Genomic DNA, 25,792 nt, shown 5'->3' on the forward strand with positions numbered 1-25,792 from the left:
AACAAATGACTTGTGGCATGTACTGGTGACTCTCGCTCTGACAAGGAAAGCCCTTTGGTCATCCCGACCATTCGTAACATTCCTGACCTTTGTTTTGTATCAAAAAGGTGGGTTAAGAACAAATATTTATAACATTTCTCATCATTAAATAATCAAGCCTAAAAAAACTGGTCTTAGAAACACTTTTTAAAACGCGTGTAAGAATCTGCTGAAGAGATTACATGCACTATTAAGGCCGATATTCCCCACTCTGTTAGAATAATAAGGGAACTTTCTATTTTCATTTACTTCAAGACAAAAAAAAGAGCTTTAAGCTCTACTAGGCCAAAATCACTGGCTTCTCTAGCTCTGAACCAATAACAGGGCTATTTAGTTGGACTGCTGTGCATTTTTTTCAATTCTCACATTACAAAAATAGGAAGCAGAAAAAAGCAGCTGTTTTATTCAGCTACTCACAGGAGAAATTTTTATAACCTGGTCATTAAAATACTTACTTCACAGGCCATTCTTAGAATATGGCAACAGATGTTACATCAAATATTGCTTTATAATTACAAGAATATGGCATTTTACCTATACAGGAAAAAAAAAGCCCCCCACTGGGTACCCTCTGTCCCTAAGACAGAACTGTGAGACTGGGGGCGGGTTTCTCCGCCCTGCGGTTCCCGCATCACCCCCAGAGCATGTCAGCAAATGTGAAGAACTTCGAAGACACTAGAATCACAGACAAACTTTCTTTGAAGGTAGCCATAATGAACACTCATTCTTTTTTTTCAGAGGCTAAATCAGTTAATATATATATTAAATTTTACAAAGGCAACACATTAAGAAAGAAGTTTACAAATATAAGGGGAGGAAAAGGCCTTTGGTTCTCCTTTCTGAACAAAAGGACATTTTCAGAATTAGGGAAGAATCCTGTGCCATGCAAAGGGTAATTCCTCCTCTGTTAATTTTCTCAGGACATTTCCCTTGTATAAAAAGAGAAGGTCCTAAGTGAACCATTAGCGTTATGTGCACCTTCACAAATGCACTAACGTACGGGGACGTCCACTGACTCTTCCTTCTTCTACTACCGCAGTGACGGCTTCAAATACTTGGTGAAATCCAGAGGCAGATGAGTAGCAACTTCACTGCCAAGTCTTTTGGTTAGTTGATTTAAATCTTCATTCAAAAATGAATCCCCTTGCAAAACTTTATCCTGAAAAAATATTAAAAGTGTGAGTTGAGCCCTGGCTGGTGTGGCTCAGTGGATTGAGCGCGGGCTGGGAACCAAAGTGTCCCAGGTTCGATTCCCAGCCAGGGTACATGCCTGGGTTGCAGGCCACAGCCCCCAGCAACCGCACAGTGATGTTTCTCTCTCTCTCTCTCTCCCTCCCTCCCTCTCTAAAAATAAATACAGTCTTTAAAAAAAGTTAAAAAAAAAAAGTGTGAGTTGACATTTCTTATGCTATCAGCAAAAGCCAAGCGGCAACACTGACAGCCAACCGACATGTGAAACGCACGTTGCTGGGTCGGGTCCCAGACGTCCCCCACACTGAAAGGCACCGTCTCCTAGCCGCCTCTACCTACAGAATTCCAGCCCCAGAGGTCCAGCCTACCATCACTCCTGAACATGAAAAAAAAATTCTGCCTCTGAAACAATCAGGCAAATTGGAATCAGCTATTAAAAAGTTATTAATTTAATTTTAATTTCACCTTAAAAATAATGAAAAGGTATGACATACCTTCTTTTGGGGGCCTGCAGTTTCAACAGGAGGATTGAACGCCATTGCTGCCATGCTGTAAGCCTCAAAGAGCTCCACCGCGGACCTACCGTCACAGGCAGAAATCCAGAGTCACAAAAAGACAGTGACCTGACAAAACGTAATTGTTCCCAGAGAAGGACTCATTATTCTAAACCCATACATTAAGATATAATCCTGCCAAGTCAACATCCATAAATAAGCCCTAAATCCCGTGTACTGACATTATCCAACCGACTCCGCCTCACAGAGGTCTGGGGCACATGCAGAAACGCAGGCCTGAACAGAGAAGGCTGAGGAGGACAGCACAAGTCCCATGTGATCAAATCCCAACTCAACCAACCACAGTTACGTAAGCAATATGCAGCTGCGTTTAACTTGGTCGTGGGAGCCAGAGGAATGAAGCATGGAGTGATCATCCTCCATGGATCTCAAACAGCACATGTCAGTGAATCCCGAATGTTTCGGGGTTGGTTGACATCTGCAAAGGAGACCGACTGATGATGGGCAGGGGCCTGCAAGGGCTGTGTCTGGGGTCGCACCCCAGCTCCACTCCCCAGGGGAAGACACATCAAGCCTCTGGGGTAAAGCGGTTCCTCCTCTTCCTCTGGAAAGGGCCACCGCTGGCATAAATGGGGCAAATGTTCAAGATCACCAGGGTAAACTTGCCAGGAAAGGTTGGTGAAAAAGATGACAGAAAACTGTTCTCTCCTTTTTCCCCCTTTTAAAAACAAGGTCGGAAGAATGGGGGAAGAAAAAAGTAAATGGCCATTTTATTACTTTATGGCCAAAAGGTATCTCTATCCTACCCAGAAGGAAAAGGATTTATGGAAATCTACAAAGTTTATGCTTCCTTTCGAGGGGTAAGCAGCTAACTACTGCCATGTAAAAAAATGCAGACCTATTTTGCCAAATCTCTCAGTATTTCAAGAGAAATTGAACTTTCAGGTGAATTCTTCCAATATTAAAAACATAAAAACTAATTCATTTTCTGTTCAAACTCTCAAGAGGTCAGAAATTCAGCCTGCTCACCTACAGGTCATTTGCCAATGATCTCTGAATATAAAAAAACAATGCATTTGTAAAGGGGAAAAATCTACAACAAAATATTAATTTTGAGTGGTAGCTTTATTATAAGGGTGTCTTTTAGATCATTTTCTCTTCTTTATAACTGAGGTATTTTCTGACTGATTTTGGGGGGTAGGTAATTACTCTTTTTTCAATTTTTCTGTGCTTTAAAAATTTTTCAGAATAAAAAAGTGTGGGGAGGCCTGGCTGGGCGGTTCAGTTGGTTACGTACCGCCCAAATATGTCAAGGCTGTGGATTCGATCCCCGGTCAAGGCACTACAAGAATCAGCCAATGAATGAATGAATATGTGGAACAACAAATTGATGTCTCCCCAGGCCACACCCTTTCCTCTCTCTCTAAAATCAATAAATAAAACATTCTTTTTTAATGAATTCAATTTTTTAAAAAAAGGTGAGGGAAAAGACACTTCCTTAGGACCCTTTTCCCCATCTGGAAGAGTGTAAGGTGAATGCTGGGGCAGCACCCATGCTTCCTGCAGGTCAGGCCCCTCTGGATGGCAGTGCTGCAAAACACTTCTTTCTTCTCCTCATTTCTTCCTTTCTGGCCCTTGCAGGACCATCCAAGAGAAAAAAAAGGGATTTTCACTGTAGTTAGACTCATGGATCTTCACATAAGCACATATGGAACTGTCTTATTCATTGTTGAACCTGAGTCATGGGCATGTGAGGATTCACTATTCTTTCTACATATCTGCATGTGTAAAAATGTTTATGACAAAAAAAAATGTTGTGCTCTCCCAAAACAAACTACTAAAATCACAGTCAGCATGCTTTCTCCTCTAAACAATTCAGGAATATGAAGTGAGACCAGATGCAGATGACCGACTAGCACGTTACATTTTAAAACCTATTACATTTTAAAACAGACTTCTCACAGTCAAGACCTATCAGCTGAAATGTCCAGTTTTATAATAAAGCAACGTAAACACCACCTTCGGCTCAACTCTGGTTTGAGCGCTTCAGAGCCTTCCAGGGGGGCCCCAGCGACGAGGTGAGCCGCGAACCTCCGCACGACGGGGTGGAAGTGGCGCTGAGGGGGAAGCAGGACAACCACGTGTGCACAGGTCAGTATTTCATAGAACACTGGCTACCATGAAGATTTTATTTAGTAAACGCTGACATTTTTTAAAACTATAGATGTATATGTAATTCACAAAAACCACACAACTACAGGAGAAGGCCGTCTTTGCTCACGGGATGACCACATAAACCTGTTCAATGAGCAAGTCTCCAGTGGCACAGCTTAGTCTTTGCAGCGTGAACAGAAAAACCAAAAGGCCACTTCTACTTCAGGTGACAAAGCGAGCTGACAGCAAGCTTCCTGAAACACATTTCTACTGTGTCTCACTCTAACGCTGTCCACACGGTAGGATCGGGGCACAGGGGAGACCCTGCCGAAACCTGCGGGCCTACCAAAGTCTCCTTGGGTAGGAGACAATAAAAATGTGCCTGGGAAGGGAAAGATTTCAATCAATCTTACCCCTCTCAGCTTCCCTAGAAAATGTACCTCGACATCTTAAAGAGTAGGAAAAGCAAAGTGAAACACAGACTATTAAAACATGAATTCTAGGAGAGGCGGTCCCAGAACAAGGTACATTATGTCCTCTGGCAGCAGCAACTGCTCAGGGGGAAAAGCTGAACAAACCACTCACAAACAAGAGGGAGGGGCGCTCTTACCCGCAGTGCGTGCAGCTCCCAGAGGGCAGTGTTCTGAGCGTTACAGTACTCAGGTTCGTCCAGCTCGGGAAGGAAAACCCCACTGCCCTGAGATTCATTGTCAAGCAACAGATCAGTTTTGGGAAAAGTCTGTAAAAATGTCACATAAAAAGGATTAATTATTAGTTTAAAGAAGGTTATTGGGTTCTGTACTTGTATTTATACTGAAATTTCATTTAATTTTTATGGCTATATTAGAGCTATAAGCATAAAAACTTCATACCTAGTTTTAATTTTGTAAACTTAAGCTTATACCATGAGAGAACAAAAACTGCAAAAGATGACTTGACCTTCTTGGTTTGCTCTGAGAAGCATTTATCTTGCAAGAGAAAACAGAATATTCTTTTCACCCAGCAATCCCACTTTTAGGAATCTTTCCTACAGAAATAATTACATTAGGTACACATAAGGATATTTACTATAGCATTATTTGTAACAGAAGGAACCTATAAAATGTGTTCATCACCATGTGTTAAAATATAGTGTAGAACACTACGTACATCATAATCTCCACAACCCCCTTTCCCTTAACAAGTAAAAGCTGTGCTGTTTGCATGTGCCTTGTGTATGTGTTTATATATGAATTTTAAAAAGTCAGCAGGAAGAAAACCCACCAAATGGTAAAAATGGTCACCTCCAGAGATTGCCAATGGGGTGGAATGCTGTCCTTGTATAATTTTATGTACTTCCTTTGGTGCCTGATTTTCTTACAACTGTGAATTACTTTTGTAATTAAATAACAATGTGAATGGGGAGAAAACACACATCAAACAAAACACCCCTGTTGTAGCTCTCCTCATTCCTATCACTACTTACGTGCATTAATACTCTGTTAGTTGCTAAAATGCCGATGCTTGCATTTGGAAGGACATGAAGAGCAAGGGTAGAGAGGCGCTTGATGAAGGCGAGGGCTCGCTGCTGAGAAACCTGCTTTCTGCGCTTAGTTAGCATGACATCAAGGCACTGGAGCACGATCTCAACCCCTTCGTTGGTGGCACCTAGAACAGCAGATGCACCCTTCGTTACTTCCCCCATGCTGCAACCTCACCTAATTCCGGAAAAACTCAAGATCAACTGCCGTGACTGTCCCAAGTCATCACCCGAACCCATGAGGTAGGGCCAGACCGCTCAAGAAATGTGGTGGGTCGTACGGCAGCTCCAGCCAATTCCCAAAGTTCTCGCTCTCCCCGACTGACAGGAGGGTAAACACAGACGTGGGGAACTGGCAGGCCAGCACTTTATAACCAGTTCCTATTTCTCATTTTTTACTGGCTATCATTCTGGTCACAACATAGTGTTAAAAGAAATATATATTAAAGACACATCATCTCCTACACATACATACCTGCATGTAACTTGAACAGTGTTTTGTAAAGATGTGTATAGAACTTCATTGGGTCAATATTCAGAACATCACCTTTGAAATGACAACAAACACAGTCAGATGCGCTGCAGCCTCCAAAGGGAAAGCAAACACAACGCGATGAAGGGGAGCCCTTACCTTGCCCAGAGAGAATATGGAAAGCAGTCTGGACACAATGGAGACTTTCTTGATAGCTTAGGTTCTTTAAAAAAAAAAAAAATATATATATATGTGTGTGTGTGTGTGTGTGTGTGTGTGTGTATGTATATGCATATTTGTATTTATATATTTACAAACAATAGCAGTACCATTTATATCTTAAAAAGTAATTCATTAATAGTTACTTACACCAGACTCGATGAGGTTATGTAGCACTACCAACAAATCATCAAAAAACTCCACATTTATAAGGTGAGCAAACCTAAAATCAAATAAAAGTTAAAAGGTAATCTAAAACAGCCAAATTTAAACTTGACTTTAGCATTATATTTTTAATATTCCTCATTCCTAGCTGTGAGAGAAACTGTAGAGATTAGGTTACTTCTCAATTATTCAGACTCGCCTTTGCGACAATCCACAGGCCAGCACCATGCTCAGTAGGAATAAGTGAGGCACTAAACAGACTCATACAGTGCTTGGAAAACACTGCTGCCCCGAGAAGGAAGCTGCCTCGGCAAACAGGTTCCCCGGGGCAAGCTCGCCAGGTGCACAGCACTGTTCAAAGCCACGAGAGAGCAGGCGGCACCAGCTTCAAGGAAAACGGGTGGCGGGGAGAAGAACGGAGGAAAGACTCTCCTATTTATAAGAATGTGGACACTACGAAAGCTTTGAAAACAAAACGGAAAAGAAGCTGGACCTGGTGTCTAGTTCAGGCTCTGCAGTGAATTCCCTTTATGATCCTAGGTGAGTCACTTGACTGGCTGAGACCACCCAAAATAGAGTCAAAGAGAAAGAACTGTGGGAGCTACGAAATGTCAGCACTCTTGTACACTGTAAAATATTAGGCACGGAAGTAAGTTAAGGGATAGCTCTTCAGTATCAGTGTAAGAGCCTTTGACACTTAGGACAGGAAAGAACCTCAGAAGCCATATGTTCCCAGTCTATTGGTAAAATCTTTTGGGGGAGCAATTTAGCAATATTTATCAAAATTTAAAATGCATACCCTTTGAGCTGGCAATTATATGAACCCAAGAGCATGGAAATACTTCCAGTGCAGCAAAAGGGACTAGCCAAGTACAAATAAAGCAAAGCAAGAAAAGGCTGGTGACCAAAAAAAAAAAAAAAGAAAGAACTGAGAACACTGTGTCAGCATTACTAAACCCTGTTTTAAATTCATGGTTACATTGGTCTTATTTATTTGGAAAGAATCTGAAAGGTTTTAACCTACACAGACAGCCCTTACTTGGCAAGACCTTCCAGAACTGCTGGCAGGAGAGGTGACCTCTGGGCCTTCTTCAATATTCTGAAGTAGGTTACAAACACAATATTCAAAGTCTCCGTGTGCTGGCCGAAGAAAAGACAGCATGACTTTAGTATAACCCAGTACCCTTTCTCCTGAATTGTGTTAACTATCACTTAAGCTCAATCTTTTTTTGTCCCTTCCCATCCCTCCCAAAAATTCCATCTTAGGAGCTTTAACAAAATGAAGCTTCAATAGAATGAAGATACACCATCCAGTGATTTCATAAAAGCAGCACTGATCACATAATTTCTTGTACATCTCATATCTAAGCCTCATGAAATAAACCAAAATTAGCCCTCGCTGGTGTGGCTCAGTGGACAAAGTGCCATCCTGTGAACCAAAGGGTCGCTTGTTTGATTCCCAGTCAAGGCATATGCCTGAGTTGCAGACCAGGTCCCCAGCAGGGGGCACGCAAGAGGCAACCACACATCATGTTTCTCTCCCTCCCTTTCTCCCTCTCCCTAAAAATAAGTAAATGGAAGGAAGGGAGGGAGCAAAATTATACAGCCATAAGTTGAAATAATAAATCCCTAGTTAGAATTATTTAACCAAACATTTAAAAAGCATAGAACAGCAATTTTCAACTTTTTTCCTTTTTTACAATACACATAAACTATTCTGCAGGACACCAAAAAAAATTGTATTTTTGCTGATATGACAAGAAATATAGGTATAATTTTGACTCATTCACAATGAACGGCTATTATTGCTGGCACGGGAGAATGTGAAACCACCTACCAATTTAAGTTTTTTCTCAGTGCTTTCTGCAGCTTCTGCCTCCCGAAGCTCTCGCTCTAGTTTCTCTTCTGCTTTCTTCCACTGAAAACAGATTGAAAAATAAAGAGTATATACCACTGAGTGAAAATAACAAGCTTAGAGAGATATAACATGTAAATATGATGAAACACATACAGCAATACCAGGCTGCCTATGGGTACTAATATAAGCAAATGCAGAAACACGGTAAGAAGCCTACACAGAGAGCGGTGGCGGCCCCCTGGAGGAAGGCACCAGAATGAAACAGGGAGACCAAAGGGGATTGTAACTCTAGCACCACTGCTTGCTTCCTTTTCAAGAAAAAAACTGAAGTCAGTCTATTAACATTTGCTCATTCAGAAAGGTGGAGACATGGGATGTGCTACACTACTTTCTGTAGTTTTCTATAATTTAAATTAAAGTTAAAAAAAAAACAGGCTGAGCCCAGAAATATTGGGGTCAATTCTTATTGTCAAATCATCTATACCAGAAGCCAGTCATCACCAAAACTTCCCAAATTCATTTACATACAATGCATAAAACCAGATAGTATATAGAAATTTGACAAAATATCACTTCTTTTTCCACTTCTTTATGCTCTAAGAGCAGCAAACTGGTCGCTAAGCTGCCCAGGACACAGGGCACTAAGAAGTCCTCTCCTTCCCTCCGGTGAGGGAGGTTGTTAATGAGCTGCTGAGTTCTTATCCAGTCTTTGTTCCCCCATCACAGCTACTGCCCAGCTTGCATTAGGACAGTATGCTATCAACAATGAAAATAAGTATTTTCCTTCATTTGTTTGCAGTTACTAAGTTTAATTTGATATTTATGTCATGTTTTTAATATTATTACCAACACTTAAAAATGTGTATCCTGGAAATTATTTTGTTTTTATAAGCAATTGGATAACACTAAGAAACTGTTTAGACATGTTTTGAGAAGTGGTAACACCGTGAGTGGTGGTGGCAGCTAAGCTCTGTAAGGCCAGTGCCACGCACCCTGCTGGGTGCTCTGCCTGTGTCATCTCATGTAAATGCGCAATGACTCTGGAAGGTGAGGACTATTAATAGTTCCATTTCTCAAAATATTTTAAAAATGTACCCAGAGTTTCCTAGTAAATAAATAAAAGGTTTCAAATATGAACCAATAAAAAACCTGATTCAATGAACACAACCCCACTTTGTTGCACTTCACATGAATAGTCTTTCTGTTGAGGAAAACATCTGTGTGTCACAATGAATCAAAGGTGACCTTGAAGGCCAGCATAGCGACAATGTCTTTTTTACCATTCTCTCTTTGCCAATGAGTTGTCAGTTTAAACTGATTTAATAAAATATTTCTCTGTAATAAGTGGGAAAATTAAACTCTAAATATTGAACTTTTAAATATTTATAATTACTATTTAACGACGATTTTTACTTGTTTCTATACTATGATTTTAATCTAAAATCGAAACAAAAAAGGAAATAAACCAAACCTTTCTCTGCATTCTTGACAGACTTTTTCTCTTTTCCTTGAAAGTCATAAATTTTTTTGGTTTATTAATGTCCTCTGTATCTTTTTTCACTTCCACTTCTTTGATTCGTAAGCACAAGAATGTTTGTAACATCTAGTATGGCAGAAAGCATAATACACAGCTTAATATTTATATTGCCCTTAGAAACTTTATTGAGAAAACCAAGCATTTAAAGATGTATTTCCTTCCTTCATGCAAAAAAAAACCCCTCTCAAAACATCTTTAATCACATTTTACACAAAGACCTATTATCCTTTTGCTAGACTTATGTGGTAACTTGTGTCTAGTATTTGGCTAAATACATGTAACATGATTTTGTAGTCCAGTGGTAACAGGAGGCAGGTGCACACCACTCGGCTTTGGTAGATAACGATTACGAAGAGCAGACTGGCCAGTTAAAGGTTTGAATGGCACTGGAGGAGGAGATATAAATTAGGTATTTCTAAACCAGTTTTAATTTACCACAGTGGCTTCGGTTTTACAGAAAATGGTTCTAATATTCACCTCCCCCTACCCCACAAAAATAATTGCATGAAGACAACTTATCTTCCTTCAAGTCAATGGATCTCTAACTTCAGCAAACATCGGAACACCTGGAAGGTTTGTTAACACGCTAACAGCTGGGCCAACAAATGCCTGGTTCCGTGAGTCTGGGGTAGGGCCCCCACGAGAACTGTGGCCTTAAACCATTCAAAAAAGTCAGAAGCTGATTTGGAAATTGGCAACCATCCAAACACAAAGACAAAAGGGGTTTAAAACCCTACATTTTTGGGGGAAGAAACCACTCCATTGACCTCCTAAAGTCACAGAAGCATTCCTGAAAAACAATACTCTAGAAATACAGCTTTCTATTATTCCAACATGAACATCTGAAAGAAAACTGAGTATTTCAGATTTTAGGGCTTAGAGCACAAACGGCAACAGGGAAAAACCAACAGTGAAATAGTGAACCTAAGGTCATCCTAGCTGTTGGAAAGATCAATTCACGCATCATGTATTCTGCGTGCTCATTAAATCTTACTCACAGACAAAAATTAACTCCAAATTAAAGGATGTGGTCCACAGCCAGCTAACCTTTGACAAGGGCGCCAAGATACGCTCCCCAGTAAAAGGTGTTGGAAAAAAATGATTTCCACCTGCAGAAGAATCAAATTGGACCCTTATCTTAAACCGCTCACAAAAACTAAGTGGAAATGGATTAAAAACTTGGATGTAAGGCCTGAAACCACAAAACTACTAGAAAAAAATCAGGGAAAAGCTCCTTGACATTGGTCTTGGCAAAGTGTTTCTCAGCTATGACACGGAAAGCACAGGTGACAAAAGTGCATGCACACAGGTGGGCCAAAGGAAACGAAAATGCCCACACAGACACGAAAAGCCGGCTACAGAATGGCAACAAACACCTGCAAAACACATCGGACAAGGGGTTGCTACCCAAAATATGCAAGGAGCTCACAGAACTCAACAGAAAAAAAAAAAGCAATTAAAAATGGTCAAAGGATCTGAACAGACATTTTTCCAAAAAGGCATACAAGTACATATGAAAATACGCTCAACAGCACTAATCATCAGGGAAACGCAAATCTGACCTCACACCTGTTAGAATGGCCGTTATCAAAAAAACAATATGGGTGTTCGTGGAGGTGTGAAGAGAGGGAATCGGAGTATAAGCTGGTACAGACACTCTGAAAAACAGTATAGATGCTCCTCAAAAAATTAAACAAAAATTATCATATAACCCAGCAGTCCCACTTCTGGGTGTATACCCAAAGGAAATGACATCAGTATCTCAAAGAATTATCTGCATTCTTGTGTCCACTGCAGCATTATTCACAATAGCTGAGATACAGAAACGTTTAGCCAGTGTCCACAAATCAATTAATAAGGAAAATGTGATACAGACGTATAATGGAATACTATTCCACCATTAAAAATAAGACTCCCACCACTAGTGACAACATGGATGATATTATGCTAAGTGAGGTCAGCCAGACACAGAAAGACAAACACTGTATGATCGCCTCACTTTTATGTGGAATCTAAAAAGTCGAACACACAGAACCAGAGAGAACAGTGGTTGCCGGGAATAGGAAAATGGCAAAATGTTGATCAAATGCTATCAACTTTCAGTTAAAAGATTATGTAAGTTCTGGAGATCTAAAGTACAGCATGGTGATAACAGTTAACAATTTGCTAAGAGAATAGATCTTAAATATTCTCAGCACGAAGAAAAGGTAACTATGAGAGGTAATGAATGTGTTCATTAACTTGACTGTGGTAATCATTTCCCAATGTGTATGTATATTAAATTATCATATTGCACACCTTTAAAAAGTCCCAATTGTACAACCTAAATACAGACCAAAAACAACAAATTAAAGAATGCAGTTTATCATTCTAACATCACTAAAGTGGAAGTGTTTCCCTATGAACAATCTCCCTGTTCAAGCCTTATTATCTCATCACTCTACGATCCTGCATAAAGACACTAAATATTTTCTCTTACGCGCAGTATTTGTAATTTTAGCAGTTCCGCTAAAATTACCGGCATTAACGAAGGGGATCTGATGGCAAAGTAAGCCCCGGGAACCGGGAACCGGGAACCGGGAACCGAGCAGTGGAAACTGCAGGGTGAGCAATGGAAACTACAGGAGTAAACGGAAGGCTGCGCGGGCGGCACTGAGCGCTTTCCCTCTGTACTTCGCACGCTTCCGTGAAGAATAAACTGACAACTGAAAATTAACTTTGTGACCTAAAAACAAATAAAATGTAAAGTAAAAATCAAAAGGCTTACCTCTGGCCTAACGTCGTAATTTCTGCCCTTCACAAAACCGGAAATCACTTTAATTACTCCAAGGGATGCTTGGCCTAATTTATCTTGTTTAAAAAGTTTCTTGACAGCCTCGCAGCACATTTCAGATATCTGGAAAATAAAACGTTGCACTAGACCGCTGTTTCTCAACCTCAGCTCTTCACACCAAATACTGGACTTCCTTTCTTTAGAATGCGTTACTGTGGGGGCAGTCCTGTGCCTCACAGGACCTTTGGAAGCCTGGCCTTCACCCACTACAGGGCAGCTCCCAGGCCCCCACCCCGCAGTCCTGACTATGCTCCCTGGAAGGCAGAACCGCCTCCTGTTCAGAACCGCTGCCCCAAACTTAAGTTCAAAGGGTTTTCTTAAAGAAGCAGTATTTAGCAAAGTGACTGTATTTTAGTAATAAATAAGAGCTCCAAAAGAATTTTGAGAGAAAAAAACCACATGCTCTATAATTTTCTATTAAGCACAAACAGCAACAGTCAGTAACCCACCGATTTGGACACGTCATTCATGAGAGGGACTATCAGGACGATGATGTTGTTGTGAAAGTTGAAATGAGGCAGGGCCACCAACAGCTCACACAGGCTCTTCACAGCCACTTCTGCCAGGCCTTTGTATGCCTTTAGGGACACTACGTGACTTTTCTTCAGCTTCCTTTGCTTCCAGTCTAACCAAAAGACAACTGTAGTTAGTTACTTACTTTCCTCATTGGTCAAAGCTTCAACTAATTCTCTCTTTTATGGTAATATGTGGTCATATGAAAACCCAACAAGCCTTGCAAATTCTTAAATATGAACTGTATCTACACACTTACACAAATACAAGGTTATCATTACAATGTTTCCACTCACCCGTCCTCTGACTGTAACCACATTTATCAGAATATCAGCTTTCTGTGTCTTTAAGACATATCATTAGATGAAAAGGGTCCCCAGGGGCTTAAAAAGAAAGGGAACCAGGAGCTAGATACCTTAAAGGAGCCCTCGCACTGGGCTCTCCAAGGCTTTTCTCAAAACAATAGACGAGAATTGAAGAAGCCTGGGTTCAAATCCTAGTCCCCCACTAATTCGCTGGTTATGAACTAATATGAACAAGTTCCAAACTCTCTGAATCCCAGCCTCTTTCACACTCTAAAAATCCCAAGAATCTGGCCCTAGCCAGCTAGTTCCATTGGTTAGAGTGTTATCCTGATATATCAAAATTGTGGGTTCAATTCCCGGTCAGGGCACATACAAGAAGCAACCACTAAATGTTGTAAGTGGAACAACAAAGCAGTATTTCTCTAATTAATTAACTGATTAATTACAAATCCAAAGAATCTAAAACATCACTTCTCCTGAATTCTTGCTGAAATTCACAGTGGTCTCTTTACCCAGGAGGTCCAAAAGAGATTCAAATTACCCTTCGAAATAACTGATGATGCACAGTACCCATTTTCTAGAAATTTCTGCATACATATATTGCTACGGTAACACAGCATCTTGAATATGAGAATATGGAAACATGCTGGTCTGTCTACAGCAGGTTCAACATTCCCTCTCTATCATATACAGCCAGAGATGATACAGGTGACATGGACAATGGTAACTTCATTTTAAACTTGCTTCTCATATATACAGCTTTCCCCCCAACAGACTGTGTTCACCATAAGGAAGAACCATATGTTCTATTTACTTGAACCTGACAAGACTTCATAATGGAGAGATACATGGATAAACAAAATGTGATTATATACAATGGACTATTATTTGACCTTAAGGAAGACAATTCTGACACCTGCTACAAGAACATACGCTTGATAACCTCCTGCTAAGTGAAACAAGCAAGTCACAAAAGGACAAATATTGTGTGATTCCATTAATATGAGGTTCCTGGGGAGTCACACTCGTACAGACAGAAAGTAGACTGGTTGCCAAGGGCTGGGAGAGGAGGGAGTGGGGGGTTAATGTTTAATGGTCACAAAATTTCAGTTGGGGCAGATAAAAAGTTCTGGAGGTGGATGCTGGTGACTTGACTTAATGCCACAGGCTTATACTCTTAAAAATAGTTAAAATGGTATAAATGTTATATTATATATACTTTACCATAATTTTTTTAAGCTTAAAAACAAGTTCATATGGTTCAATCCACTCAGAATGGCCTGCACCTGCAGAGTCCAGTGCAGAGGCCACCAGGCGCACAGGGCACCTGAGCACTTGAAATATGGCTACTCCCGCCCGAGATGTGCTGGAGTGTAAAATGCACACCAGATTTTGAACTCAGTGCCAAAAAAATATAAAACATCTAATTTTTAAAATTGATTACATGTTAAAATGGTAATTTAGACATACGTAATCTACTGTTAAAACTAATGATACTTGGTTCGGAACCAGGCAGAAACACACACACACACACACACACAAAATAATGATACTGCTTTTAACCTTTTTTTAAAGTGTGGCTACATTGTTCTTAATGACTTTTGTGTCTCATGTTATCATGTTCTACTTGATAGTGCTGGTCTACACAATGCTTCCAAGCTGTATCACTGGGAAAGTAAAATGTTAGAAAGCATGTTCCAGGTGGGATGTCAGAGCTTACAAACAATATCCATCCCACCCACCTTCATGTCCTTTTTGGGCCAACAGCATTCGGTAGTCCTGTTCCAGCTGAGATACCAACTGGGTGATCCTCAGGCCCAGCACTGAGTAAAGGAGCCCAGCCTGGTCAGTGAAAGCACCTGGCCTAGGCAACTGAACCCCTTCCCCCCGTCCTGCCCCAATTTTCCCTATGCCCTGCCTGCTCTGAGAACAAGGGTTCGACAGAAGAGTTTATCATCCTGAATAATTGACTCATAAGAGTTTTCAAAGGATTCATTACAAGTTATCTTTTTCCTGACTACTTACTTGCTCTCCAAAATAAAAATTTAAAAAACCCAGCAGAATAAATTCCAACTATTCATGAATTTAAGCCATATACAACTACTTACCAGGTAAAGAACTGTAATAATACTAATACTAATAACTGATAAATATAGTCCTTAACACAAGCAAGGCATAATTGTGTTTTATAAGTCCATTTACTTTCACACAACAATTCCATGAGGTTAAGTACTACCATTTTTCCCACTTTACAATTAGAAAAACCAAAGCCCAGAGAGATTCGACGATTTGCCCATCACACAGGTGTTAAGTGATGAGCCAAGAGCTGAACCCAAAGAGTCTGACACGAGACTCTGCTCGGGACCACACACGACACTGACACTGACAGCGGCACATGGCACAGAATACAGAACCCGCCCTCCCAGCCAAGGCTAAATGTGTCACATGCTTAAAGACGTTTAATATACCTTTAATCATTTGCTCCAAATTTTCCAAGTAAAATTTATATTGGCTAACGAGGCCTTCTTCAAATTCTCTTAACTTTTGGGTTTCTTTGCGTATCTGAAAAGACCGAAAGATCAAGTACTTTTTAACATCAAAATACTGAAATCTGAAAATTAGGACAAAATGTTGAGGGCCTACTAATATACCCAGTCATGTAAAACCCACCAAAAAATAAAAATAAAAAACCCACCCTGGCTGGGTAGCTCAGTTGGTTGGAGGGCCGTCCCACCCACCAGGGTTTTGAGCACAACCCACAGTCAGGACACATATAAGAAGCAGCCAGGACAGGCATAAATAAATGGAACAACAAATCACTGGTTCCCTCTTTCCCTAAGAAGTCAATTTAAAAAATCCAAGAAGAAACAAAATCTTCTTTCTCTCACCTCTCACTCTCCAAAATTTTCAGCTTATTTCATACAGTAATTGTATTTAACATACCTTGGTTGACTTTTCTGCTTCTGTTAGGGGGCGGATTTTATATGAAGGAGTGATGTCTTTAAATAACTCCATCAGAGAAACTATCACCAGCTTTCGAACAGTAACGGCCACATCAGGGTCCTGTTCCATCAGCATTGAACGCAATTCCTTCAATTTTTTCACCTGTCACAGAAATAACATGTAAGGCTAGAGAAATAATGGCAAAATAATTATGAGCAAGGGCAACGGTGCCACATCGGGGCTTGGTGCAGTGTGCAGAGTTCACACGACAACTCAGAGAGTCTGGTCCAGCCACACACAACTCCAGACTGCTCCCGTGACCTACAGACAAATCACTGAAGTTACAAATTAATCATGTTTTTGTTAAGTAAGTAGTTGAAAAGTAAGAACTTAAATAATAGTTTAAGTTTGTTAATTTGCCTATTTTTTTAAGATTTTATTTATTTATTTTTAGAGAGGGAAGGGAGAGAGGAAGAGGGGGAGAGAGAAAGACAGAGAGAGAGAGAGAGAGAGACAGAGACATCAATGTGCAGTTGCTGGGGGTTCTGGCCTGCAACCCAGGAATGTACCCTGGCTGGGAATTGAACCTGGAACACTTTGGTTCCCGGCCTGCTCTTAATCCACTGAGCTACACCAGCCAGGGCTGCCTACCTATTTTTAATTGGTTTTTCTTAGAGGGACATGTGTCCTATTTCCCTAAAAACAATTTTTGAAATAGTTTGTTATTTCAAACTATTGAAATAATTGAAATAATTCAATTCAATAAAATATTGAAATAATTCAAACTATATTCAATAATTCCTGGCAAGTTAGCCAGAAATTAATATAATGTGTCCATGTTAACATAAGCTTCAAAGTTACTCATATAACAATCATTTGCACAAGATGATGTTATGCAAAAGTAAAAAACTGGTTTCAACTGATGTGTTTGCGTTGATGAGCTCCCACTGCCTGCTGGAGCGTCACCTTGGGCAGAAACACCCTGGCTGATGAGTGGTGCTCGCCACAGCAGGGAGCAGGACGAGCATGTCACTGCCTACTCGCCCCCCCCTCGCTTTTATGAAATGAGCATGAGGCTCCAGAGTTAGAAGAGCTGGGTTCCAACCCAGTGGCTAATTAAAATCTGAAACAAATCACTTGAGTTTTTAAAGGCTCTGTTTTTCTGCTATGATATGAGATTAATAGCTTCTATCTCTATGGTTTCACAATGACTAAATGAGATAATACAGACGAGAAATATTCTAAATTCCCCTCCCTGATTCTGCTCCAGATCTTCCCACTTTGTTAGAAAAGGACAAATACTAGTCTGAAACATACCCATGTGAAATTTTTTCTATAGATGTAAATAATCTACTTTATTGTTCAATAAACAAATATTTGTCATAGTGGAATGCTGGGGACACCAATATAGCAAAAATAATAGTATCACTTTATATAACTTCATGTATATGTATCATTTAATCCTCACAACAAGTTTTAATACAGGTTCCATTCTCATTTTAGAGATGAAGGAAATGAGTCTTGCCCTGGTTGGTGTGGCTCAGTTAGTAGAGCATCATCCCACAAACCAGAAGGTTGTCAAGTGATTCCTGGGTTGGGCAGCACACCTGGGTTGCAGGTTCGGTCCCTGGTCAGGGTGTGTACTGAGGACATCCAGTCAAGGTTCCTCTCCCTCTCTTTCTCCCTCCCTAAAAATTAATTAATTAATTTATTTATTTATTTATTTATATCTTTGAAAAAACAAAGAAAGAAAATGAGTCTTGGGTACAAAACTCGCCCAAAGTCTAACAGACAGTACTTAGCAGAGCCGAGACTAGACCCTGGGTTTCCTGAGTTGACTTGCTGTAACTACCATCACCTTCCCTAGTACACCCATGGCCTAGTGATCATTCATTATAACCTTTGGATTTATTGCACTTAAAATATTTTACATTTACAAGTATTCCTAAAATGTCTTTTATGTGCATGTTCCTAACTAAAAACTCTACAGTCAAGCAAATTTGCAAGGAAGTTCCTCTTTCCCAGCACAATGAGTTCCAAACATTAGGTCCAATACCTGCATTTAGAGACTCAGAGACTCAGAGCATTTACAGGACTTCTCTAAGGTTACAGAAGAAATTAAGCTCAAACACAGAATTAGGCTAAGGTTCTGTCTATTCCCTTATTTTAACTCAGTTACTATGTTTTGCTAATGCTTTTCCTTTTTGTGTATACTTATGGGTAACAGGAGAATCTTAAAATATTACACATTTAGACCACATCTAATATGAGGAACCTAAAGAAATCACTACTACTTACATTATTTTCTGGATCTGATAATATGGCAGATGCCAAGGCAGCAATATGCAGTTTCTTTTCCTGTAGTTTCTTCTTTCTCTCAATTAAATGTTCTTCTATAGTCAGTTCTGGAACAGGATCTTCAATAATCTCTGAAACAGATTAGATCTTCCTTCTTAACCATTCCTTTACTTACAAGTATCCAAGAACCTTATTTCATATCATCCTCTCAACAATCATATGAGGCAGGTACTACCATTAGGGGAAGGGCAGTTTGATTTTGTGCTTTTAAAAAGTACACTATATTCTTTGTTTTCAGCTCTATACAGTCCTTTGAACTACATCAAATACATTCACATTAAGAAATTCAGCGGGGTGTGATGGGCAGAGGAAGGCAAAAGGGGAAAAACTGGGACAACTGTAATAGAATGATAATTTTTTAAAAAAGAAATTCATAGGGAACTAGATTGAAAAAACACACGGGACAATCTGCAAGAAGCCGATGAAGGATGACTGAACACAGGTAAAATAGCTCACCTGGAATCTCACTTACACTATTAGTGAGTTTGCAAAGCAGAAGTAAAATTTAATCATTTTGTTCTGTCACGAATTCCAAACCAATACAGTTTCAAACAATAAATATGTTCTTTTAATTTAACTTTGATTAGAACTATGCTAGCTATTAGAAACTCACATTTAATGATTTAAAACAGATATATACAAAGTATAACTGTTCTAAAGAACCAAAATCATCGCACACCACACAATCGGTTTTGTAATTTAAAGCTAAACAGTTAATAGTTATCTGTAGGTCCTTACTTACAATTAAAAAGAACTCAAAACAGTGCAATTAACAAGACTCTTCATGCATGTCTACACATTACAAATTTTAATTGCATAAATTTTTCCATAATAAAAACAACAATCAAATTCCACAAGGTGAAACTTTCAAAATGTCGGAAAATGTTCAAAATCACCTTGACTCCAGTACTCCAAAATGCACATTCCAGATTTTATCTAAAATTAACTCACTTATATTAGGCAAAAAAAAAATGTTATTCTCAATTAACAATTTAGTAACTATAAAGATGTACCCTATTACCTTCCTCGGGTTCCATCTCTTTTTGATCCTCTTCATCTTGGTTAGTGTCAGTAACTGGAAAATACGTACATTAAAAACATGATAATATCCTTAAGTGGTGAAACTACATAGAAAAGCACAGAAGTGATTAACATAAAACTCAGGAAAGCAGTTACTTCTTTGAGGAGGGAACAGCAGGTGACTAAGGGGAACATGAGGGATGTTTCTGCATGCTAGCGGTATTTGTTTCTTGCCCAGACGGTAGCTCTATGGGTGTTTTTTGTGACAAACCACATAACTTCACATCTTAGATTTCTGGAATTTTCTGTTATTTCATAAGAAAAAAGAGACATATAAGAAAAAAAGGCTAATAAAGAATGACTAACATGCTCTAATTTTAGAAGCAGTAAAATTTGATGAAATACTCTGAAAAGAAAATAATCACCTTGGCCCTATAGCTTCAGCTGTACTCACAGCACAACAAACACCTAAGACAGTCGACTGTGTTTCTGGCCAAAATCATCAAGCTTGCTATATGACTATCTGTAGCTGCCTCTATTTTGTAGACATGGGTAAAAGTCAAAGTAAAATTAAATTTTTAATGAAAGAAATATGTGGTATTACTAAGGCACTTAAACTGTAACTAACACACAGGCCGAGGGGACTCACCTGGCTTTTCCCTGGTCTGTGGAATTATGCCACTTTTATCTTTGATAGGAAGCAAGTGAATCAATTCCTTCTCTGGCACAGTCTGCAGAGATCTTGGCATTTTTTCATATTTATCTATAACGTGCTCATGTTTTCGTTTTTTGATGTGAACAGGCTCACTGCAAAAAAAAATTTTCAGCTTTAACATACTAAAAAGGAATGCAGGGACTTATCATTTTTAAAACACAGAAAAATAAACTACTAGCCAAAACTTCAACAGGTATATAGACATTAGCACCTAAACCAGGCACACAGCAGAACTCAAATATCTAGTAAATGAGTAAATTAATTGTGTCGTCCACCACAAGGACTCAGAGTATGGCTATGTCTAGTCTTCCCTTCAGCTGCAAAATAAAGGTGAAAGGTGCAGCAGATTCTCTTCGAAGAATACACCAGAGCCAAAGGGGACGTAATGCTATCCTGCGATCCCAAAAAACCTTCAGAGCACAGCATGCACTTAGGAGTTAAAAAGATCTAAGTTTAAATTTCTACTACTTATGATTGCAAGGAAGCACCAGCCTCCTCTCTGTAAATGGGAATAATACCTACCTAACAGGGTAGCGAGGACTGAGATCATAGCCATGAAGAACTTGGGACTGTTCTGCCAATTCCTCAAACAAAGAACAGCATTCTTCCCCATTCACTCTACTTCACTATTCAGACTCAAACGAAATAAAGATGTACGCTAAATAAATTCAGCTTGTTTTATTCATGAACTTCCTTTATTTAGGAAATAAACTGAATAACAAATAGGGTTTGCTCTTTGTCAACACTGTGTTCAGAGCTCAAGTTTTGCACTGATCACCTAAGTAAAATTCAGAACCAAGTTTTTTACACTAAAAAGATATGCATGATTACAATCTAAATGAAGTATTACCTAGAAGAAAGATCTCTCGTTAGAAAAGATGCTCTTTGTCCTAAATCCCTCATTAACTGTAAGTCATCTTCATCCAACATATCTAAAGGAAGGGCTTCCTCTTCTTCCTCCTCTTCCCTCTCAATCCTTTTACCTGTTCCATCAAAAAAAAAAAAAAAAATCAAAAACAAGTAATAAGAGACAGAGAACTCTGCATATAGGAAAAACATATTTTTTCTGGTACCTTAGCCCACTGTTTCTAAATGGGAGCACAACTCACAAGTTGGGTGGGACAATTCTTTGTTATATTGGGGCGTCCTGAGCTAGCCAAAGTGCTAGCATCTCTGACCCCTGAAACCTAAATGCCAGGATCACACCCAGGTCACTGCAACAATCAAAAAATAAATGTCTCCATACTTTCTACAATGTCTTTCAGTGTATTTGAGAACCCATGACTTGGCCCCTCAGTTCTGTCTGATTGCCAATAGCCTTCACCTCCATTCCACTTCAGCTACTCCCTCCCAAGGCCACATCCCAAACCTGGGCGCCCACCCCACTCTCAGACCATAACCCGTTGTCCTTCCAGCTCTTATTCAGTTACTGCCACTCACTTCTCTGACCAACTATACAGGCCTTTTAACCACTTTTCTTTTTCTATTTACCAGTGTGTTCCTATCAGACATGTGGTGACAGCCTATGATTTGAAGTACGTAAAAGCTTCGGTACACACCTTGTCTTTCTTTAAATTAGTTTATTTTGTAGACTATTTAACGTTAGAACATAAAGAGCTTCCTTCTTTCTTGAAATACTCTTCTTTCATTTCTAAGACACTGTATAATTCTCATTTTCTTTCAATTCTCTGGCTCCTCCTCAAACCCCATTATAGATTTTTCTTCCTCTACCCATTTCTTAAGTGCTAGGGTTCCTTAAAATTCTATTCTAGGTTCTGTTATTCTCGTACTACACAGTATCCACAGTGATTTTACCCAAGTGTAAGGCTTTAACTATAATCTATATGTTGATAATTTTCCACACTATTCTCTCTAACCCAGGTTTTTCACTTGAAACGTATGCTTTTTGTTAATTTAATTTTATTGGGGTAACTTTGGTTAACAAAACCACACAGGTTTTAAGTGTGTAACTCAACCAACATCATCTGTACACTGTATCATGTACCTATCACCCAATGTAAAATCTCCTTCTGCCACAATTTCTGTCTCCTTTGCCTTCTCCCATCTCCCCCTGACCTCTGGCTATCGCCATACTGTTATCTGTGTCTATGTGACACACACATATATATTTTTTTTCTTTTCACTTAATCCCTCACCATTTTACCTAGCTCCTCAAGCCCCCTTCCCTCTGACAGCTATCAGTCTGTTCTTTGTATCTATGCCTCTGTTTCTATTTTGTTTATTTTTGAAACTTATACTCTCATATCCAATTGCCTGATAGACTCCAACCTGTAAGAATGAAGAAATCATTTGCTTATTTTAATATATAATTATTAATACATCATGCTTTTTAAATTCTACTGAAATTTAGATGGAAGAGACCTTTATTTAACTCAACCATCGCATTTCTTCACAGATTAAATATCTGGAGAGTAAGTAACCCACTAAAGCCACTTTGTTATTAAATATCAAAATTAAGAGAAAAGCCCAAATTTCCAGACTTCCAGGCCCATGACCTTTAATATATCACAAGAATATGTTGCCAAGAGATCAAACTAAATAGGTCAGGATTAAGAAAATGAGATGCACATTGGAAGACTGAATAGGTCAGATACAGTTAAACACAACCACCCTGAAAGTATCAGTAACATTGTCGAACTGGCCTGACTCAAAACGGTCTTATTCCCTACCTGTTTTGAATACTTGGAAGTTCTTGGATAGTTTTACAGAATAACTCTGACAATTACAGCTATATTTTACTCCAAGTTTCCAAATAAAAAGAAAAGCCGATGTTTAGATTACTACATGAATTTTGGCAACACTGTGAAGAACACGCCAGAGAAAAGCAAAGTTCTTACCCTAGCTAACTGCCAGCGAACGGGAAAGTGACATGGCACGCTGCCTGACATTTATTTACAGCGCAATTCTGAGTTTGTTATCCCAAGTATTGTATCTTCAGATCTGCTTTCTAAACATACTAAAAGCTGAGGCCAGCTTTTTCTCACAGTGAATACTATAGTGAAATGTTTTCTTCTACTGACTGATAAAGTATAAAAGTCTACTATCCTTACCAACTCTTACAAAGATCTGTGAGCAAGAATAGTGACTAGAGAATGCAATTATTTCATTAAGAACATTTTAAAACAAATCGATGGAAATTAGAGCACATGAATGTTTTCACAATTACCTGGTCGTTTTTTCTTAGGGTCCTCCAGGGGAACGGGTCTCTTAGACACAGCATCTTTGACCGCTTGCCTTAGTTTCCTCTGTTCTTTTCGGTACTTCTTGATATTACTTTGTTGTTTAAATTGCTTATTTTTTAGCTTGTTTTCAAGTTTGACTTTACTTGTCTTAATCAACTTCCTAAAGCTTGGGACTTGTTTTTTATTTCTTCTCTGGAAAACAACAACATAAATTTATATTATTTTCTTTTTAAAATCAGATTAAAGAGAACTGATTATAAATTTCACTAGACTAATTCCACAATTCTAATACCTCACAGTCAAGGATCTTGCATATAAGAGCTAAAACCAAACTACGGCATTAATCCTACAGAATGGCACTACAGCAGTAGTTATTCAACCAGGGGTTTTATTCATGACCAAAAGCCACAGCTACTAGAGAGGATCCAAGACCCCTAAAAAAGTTAAGAACCACTGATCTACCACCAGTGGTAAGTGGTTATTCAAGGCTATCTTAACTAGTTTAGCATACTCAGAGCAAACTGCTGGCTGTCTTTAACAGCTGACATTGATATATTGCTTTGCCATTTACAAAGTTCTCCAACATATTACCTCCAATAGCTTAGTTAAGCAATGATTGCTGTCATCCTCACATTACTGATAAAGTTAAGCTTTACAGATGACTTGTCAAAGACCCTTAAACTAAGGAAGGCAACACTGAATTCGGGTCTTCGGATTCCAACTCTCTTGCTGGTGACCCCTTATTCAGAAATCCAAATCCTAGGGCTAGCTCTAATTTTCTGAGAGAACCAGCGCAAATCACTTGCTTTTCTATCTTCTTACCCTTTTGGGGAAGGAAAAGGACTCGTTTCGAATCCCATGACTCACACTATATATTCACTGAGAACAAGACCCTGCTTCTCATCCGTAAAATAGGGGTTCGAAAGACAATCGTGAACAACCCTTCAATGTTTGACATCCTAGCGATGCAAGTCTCGATGCTCGTCTCATCGTGGCTCCAGAAGACGAGCGCGAGCACAGTGAGCAATGAAGGAAGAATCAGGTGAAAAAGCTAGGAAGCGGACAGCGCATAGAACCAAGAGGGAGCCCCGAGTCTAGGCCACCGCCCCCTAAACAAGGGTGAAAAGCCGGGAAGTGACTCTCAGCCAAAGCGGTCCTAAATTGCAGGGGCTGGGCTTCTGAAGACCCTTACCGCCTTCATCCTTAAATCTGAAGGACGCTCCGGCGCGACGAATTCACCAGGGGTAGGAATAATCCAGGAATCCCAATGGAAAGACACACGTGCTGAAGTGGTAACACTGTAGAACGGAAGCTGCCGCTAGGCCCTCCCCATTCGGAAATCCCGCCGGAAATGGAGGCGGGACTTCCGTAGACAGTCTCGGGGGCGCGCCCTCTCGTGGTGACAGTCGCCCTGGTGCGCGCTCCTGGGCACACCGAGCCCAGAACTGCGTGAGCCGAGGGCGGGTGGCTCGGGGCGGATGTTTTACAAGGTCTCAGCGCCCTTGACTCTTTCCGGATTTCCTTGAAAGCGTTTGGGAAATCGGGCTCCACACCTCAGGACAAACACACTCGATGTTTTTCAGTCACCTCAGTGCGTTTTGTACTTCTCACGTAGCTTATCTCATAGCTCTGTTACAGATACTGATTTTTGTGTCTGTTCCCTCCCGTTAAGTCCTGAGGGCCAAGAAAAGCTTATTACTTTTGTGTAAAGCCCGGCCCTCCCCTGACCCTCGAACAGCTTCCTTCGGAAATTCCGAATTTCTCAGGACCTTCGGGTACCCGAAAGTTTGTGATGGTTGATATTTATTTTATTTTCAAACACTTTTTGACTTAGTAACCATTGCTTGATAAAGAGTTATATCAGACTCACCTGCATTTCAGTATTTCGCAACATTACCTTTGCATAAATTTAATACTACCTGTTTAGTAATTCTGCCAAAATTTTAACAGGTAGATTAATGCATTGCAAGAATAAAAACATGTTTTTTTAAATGACTCTAAAAGACTTTTTTGATGAATAAATTTAAGCATTCCACTTAAGGTTATTTAAAAGAAAAAGAAAAAAAAAGCCTATGGTTCTTGAGCACATTGCTGCCACATTCTGGCCTGCCAGTCCTGAGCCAACTGGGAAAAGCCAGCAGGCTCAAAAGATTCTGAGCTTCCTGTGGGCGTTGGTTTTAAAGGGACTGAGAAGAAGCCTCCCAGTTTTTGGATCTCACTTCAAAAACCAAGA

General features: G+C 39.7%; 1 protein-coding gene and 1 long non-coding RNA gene across 2 annotated transcripts; both read right to left on the reverse strand.

The window, feature by feature from the left end:
- Positions 1-418: 418 nt before the first annotated feature.
- NOC3L (NOC3 like DNA replication regulator) lies at positions 419-25,228 on the reverse strand. Its single transcript, XM_028511465.2, has 21 exons — positions 24,752-25,228; positions 23,544-23,751; positions 21,207-21,339; positions 20,291-20,448; positions 19,643-19,696; positions 18,562-18,692; positions 16,264-16,425; positions 15,789-15,882; positions 12,952-13,127; positions 12,437-12,565; positions 9,604-9,735; positions 8,112-8,192; positions 7,314-7,414; positions 6,260-6,332; positions 6,050-6,113; positions 5,894-5,965; positions 5,365-5,546; positions 4,510-4,638; positions 3,765-3,862; positions 1,725-1,809; positions 419-1,198 (listed from the first exon to the last, which is right to left on the reverse strand). The coding sequence occupies exons 1-21, from the start codon at positions 24,758-24,760 to the stop codon at positions 1,070-1,072; spliced, it is 2,400 nt and encodes a 799-aa protein (XP_028367266.1). The 5' UTR covers positions 24,761-25,228; the 3' UTR covers positions 419-1,069.
- LOC118500872 lies at positions 16,431-16,989 on the reverse strand. Its single transcript, XR_004903452.1, has 2 exons — positions 16,915-16,989; positions 16,431-16,683 (listed from the first exon to the last, which is right to left on the reverse strand). It is a non-coding gene; the product is annotated as an uncharacterized LOC118500872 (long non-coding RNA).
- Positions 25,229-25,792: the final 564 nt, after the last annotated feature.

This window comes from Phyllostomus discolor, chromosome 5 (assembly GCF_004126475.2).
Source record: "Phyllostomus discolor isolate MPI-MPIP mPhyDis1 chromosome 5, mPhyDis1.pri.v3, whole genome shotgun sequence".
Classification (NCBI taxonomy): Eukaryota; Metazoa; Chordata; class Mammalia; order Chiroptera; family Phyllostomidae; genus Phyllostomus; species Phyllostomus discolor.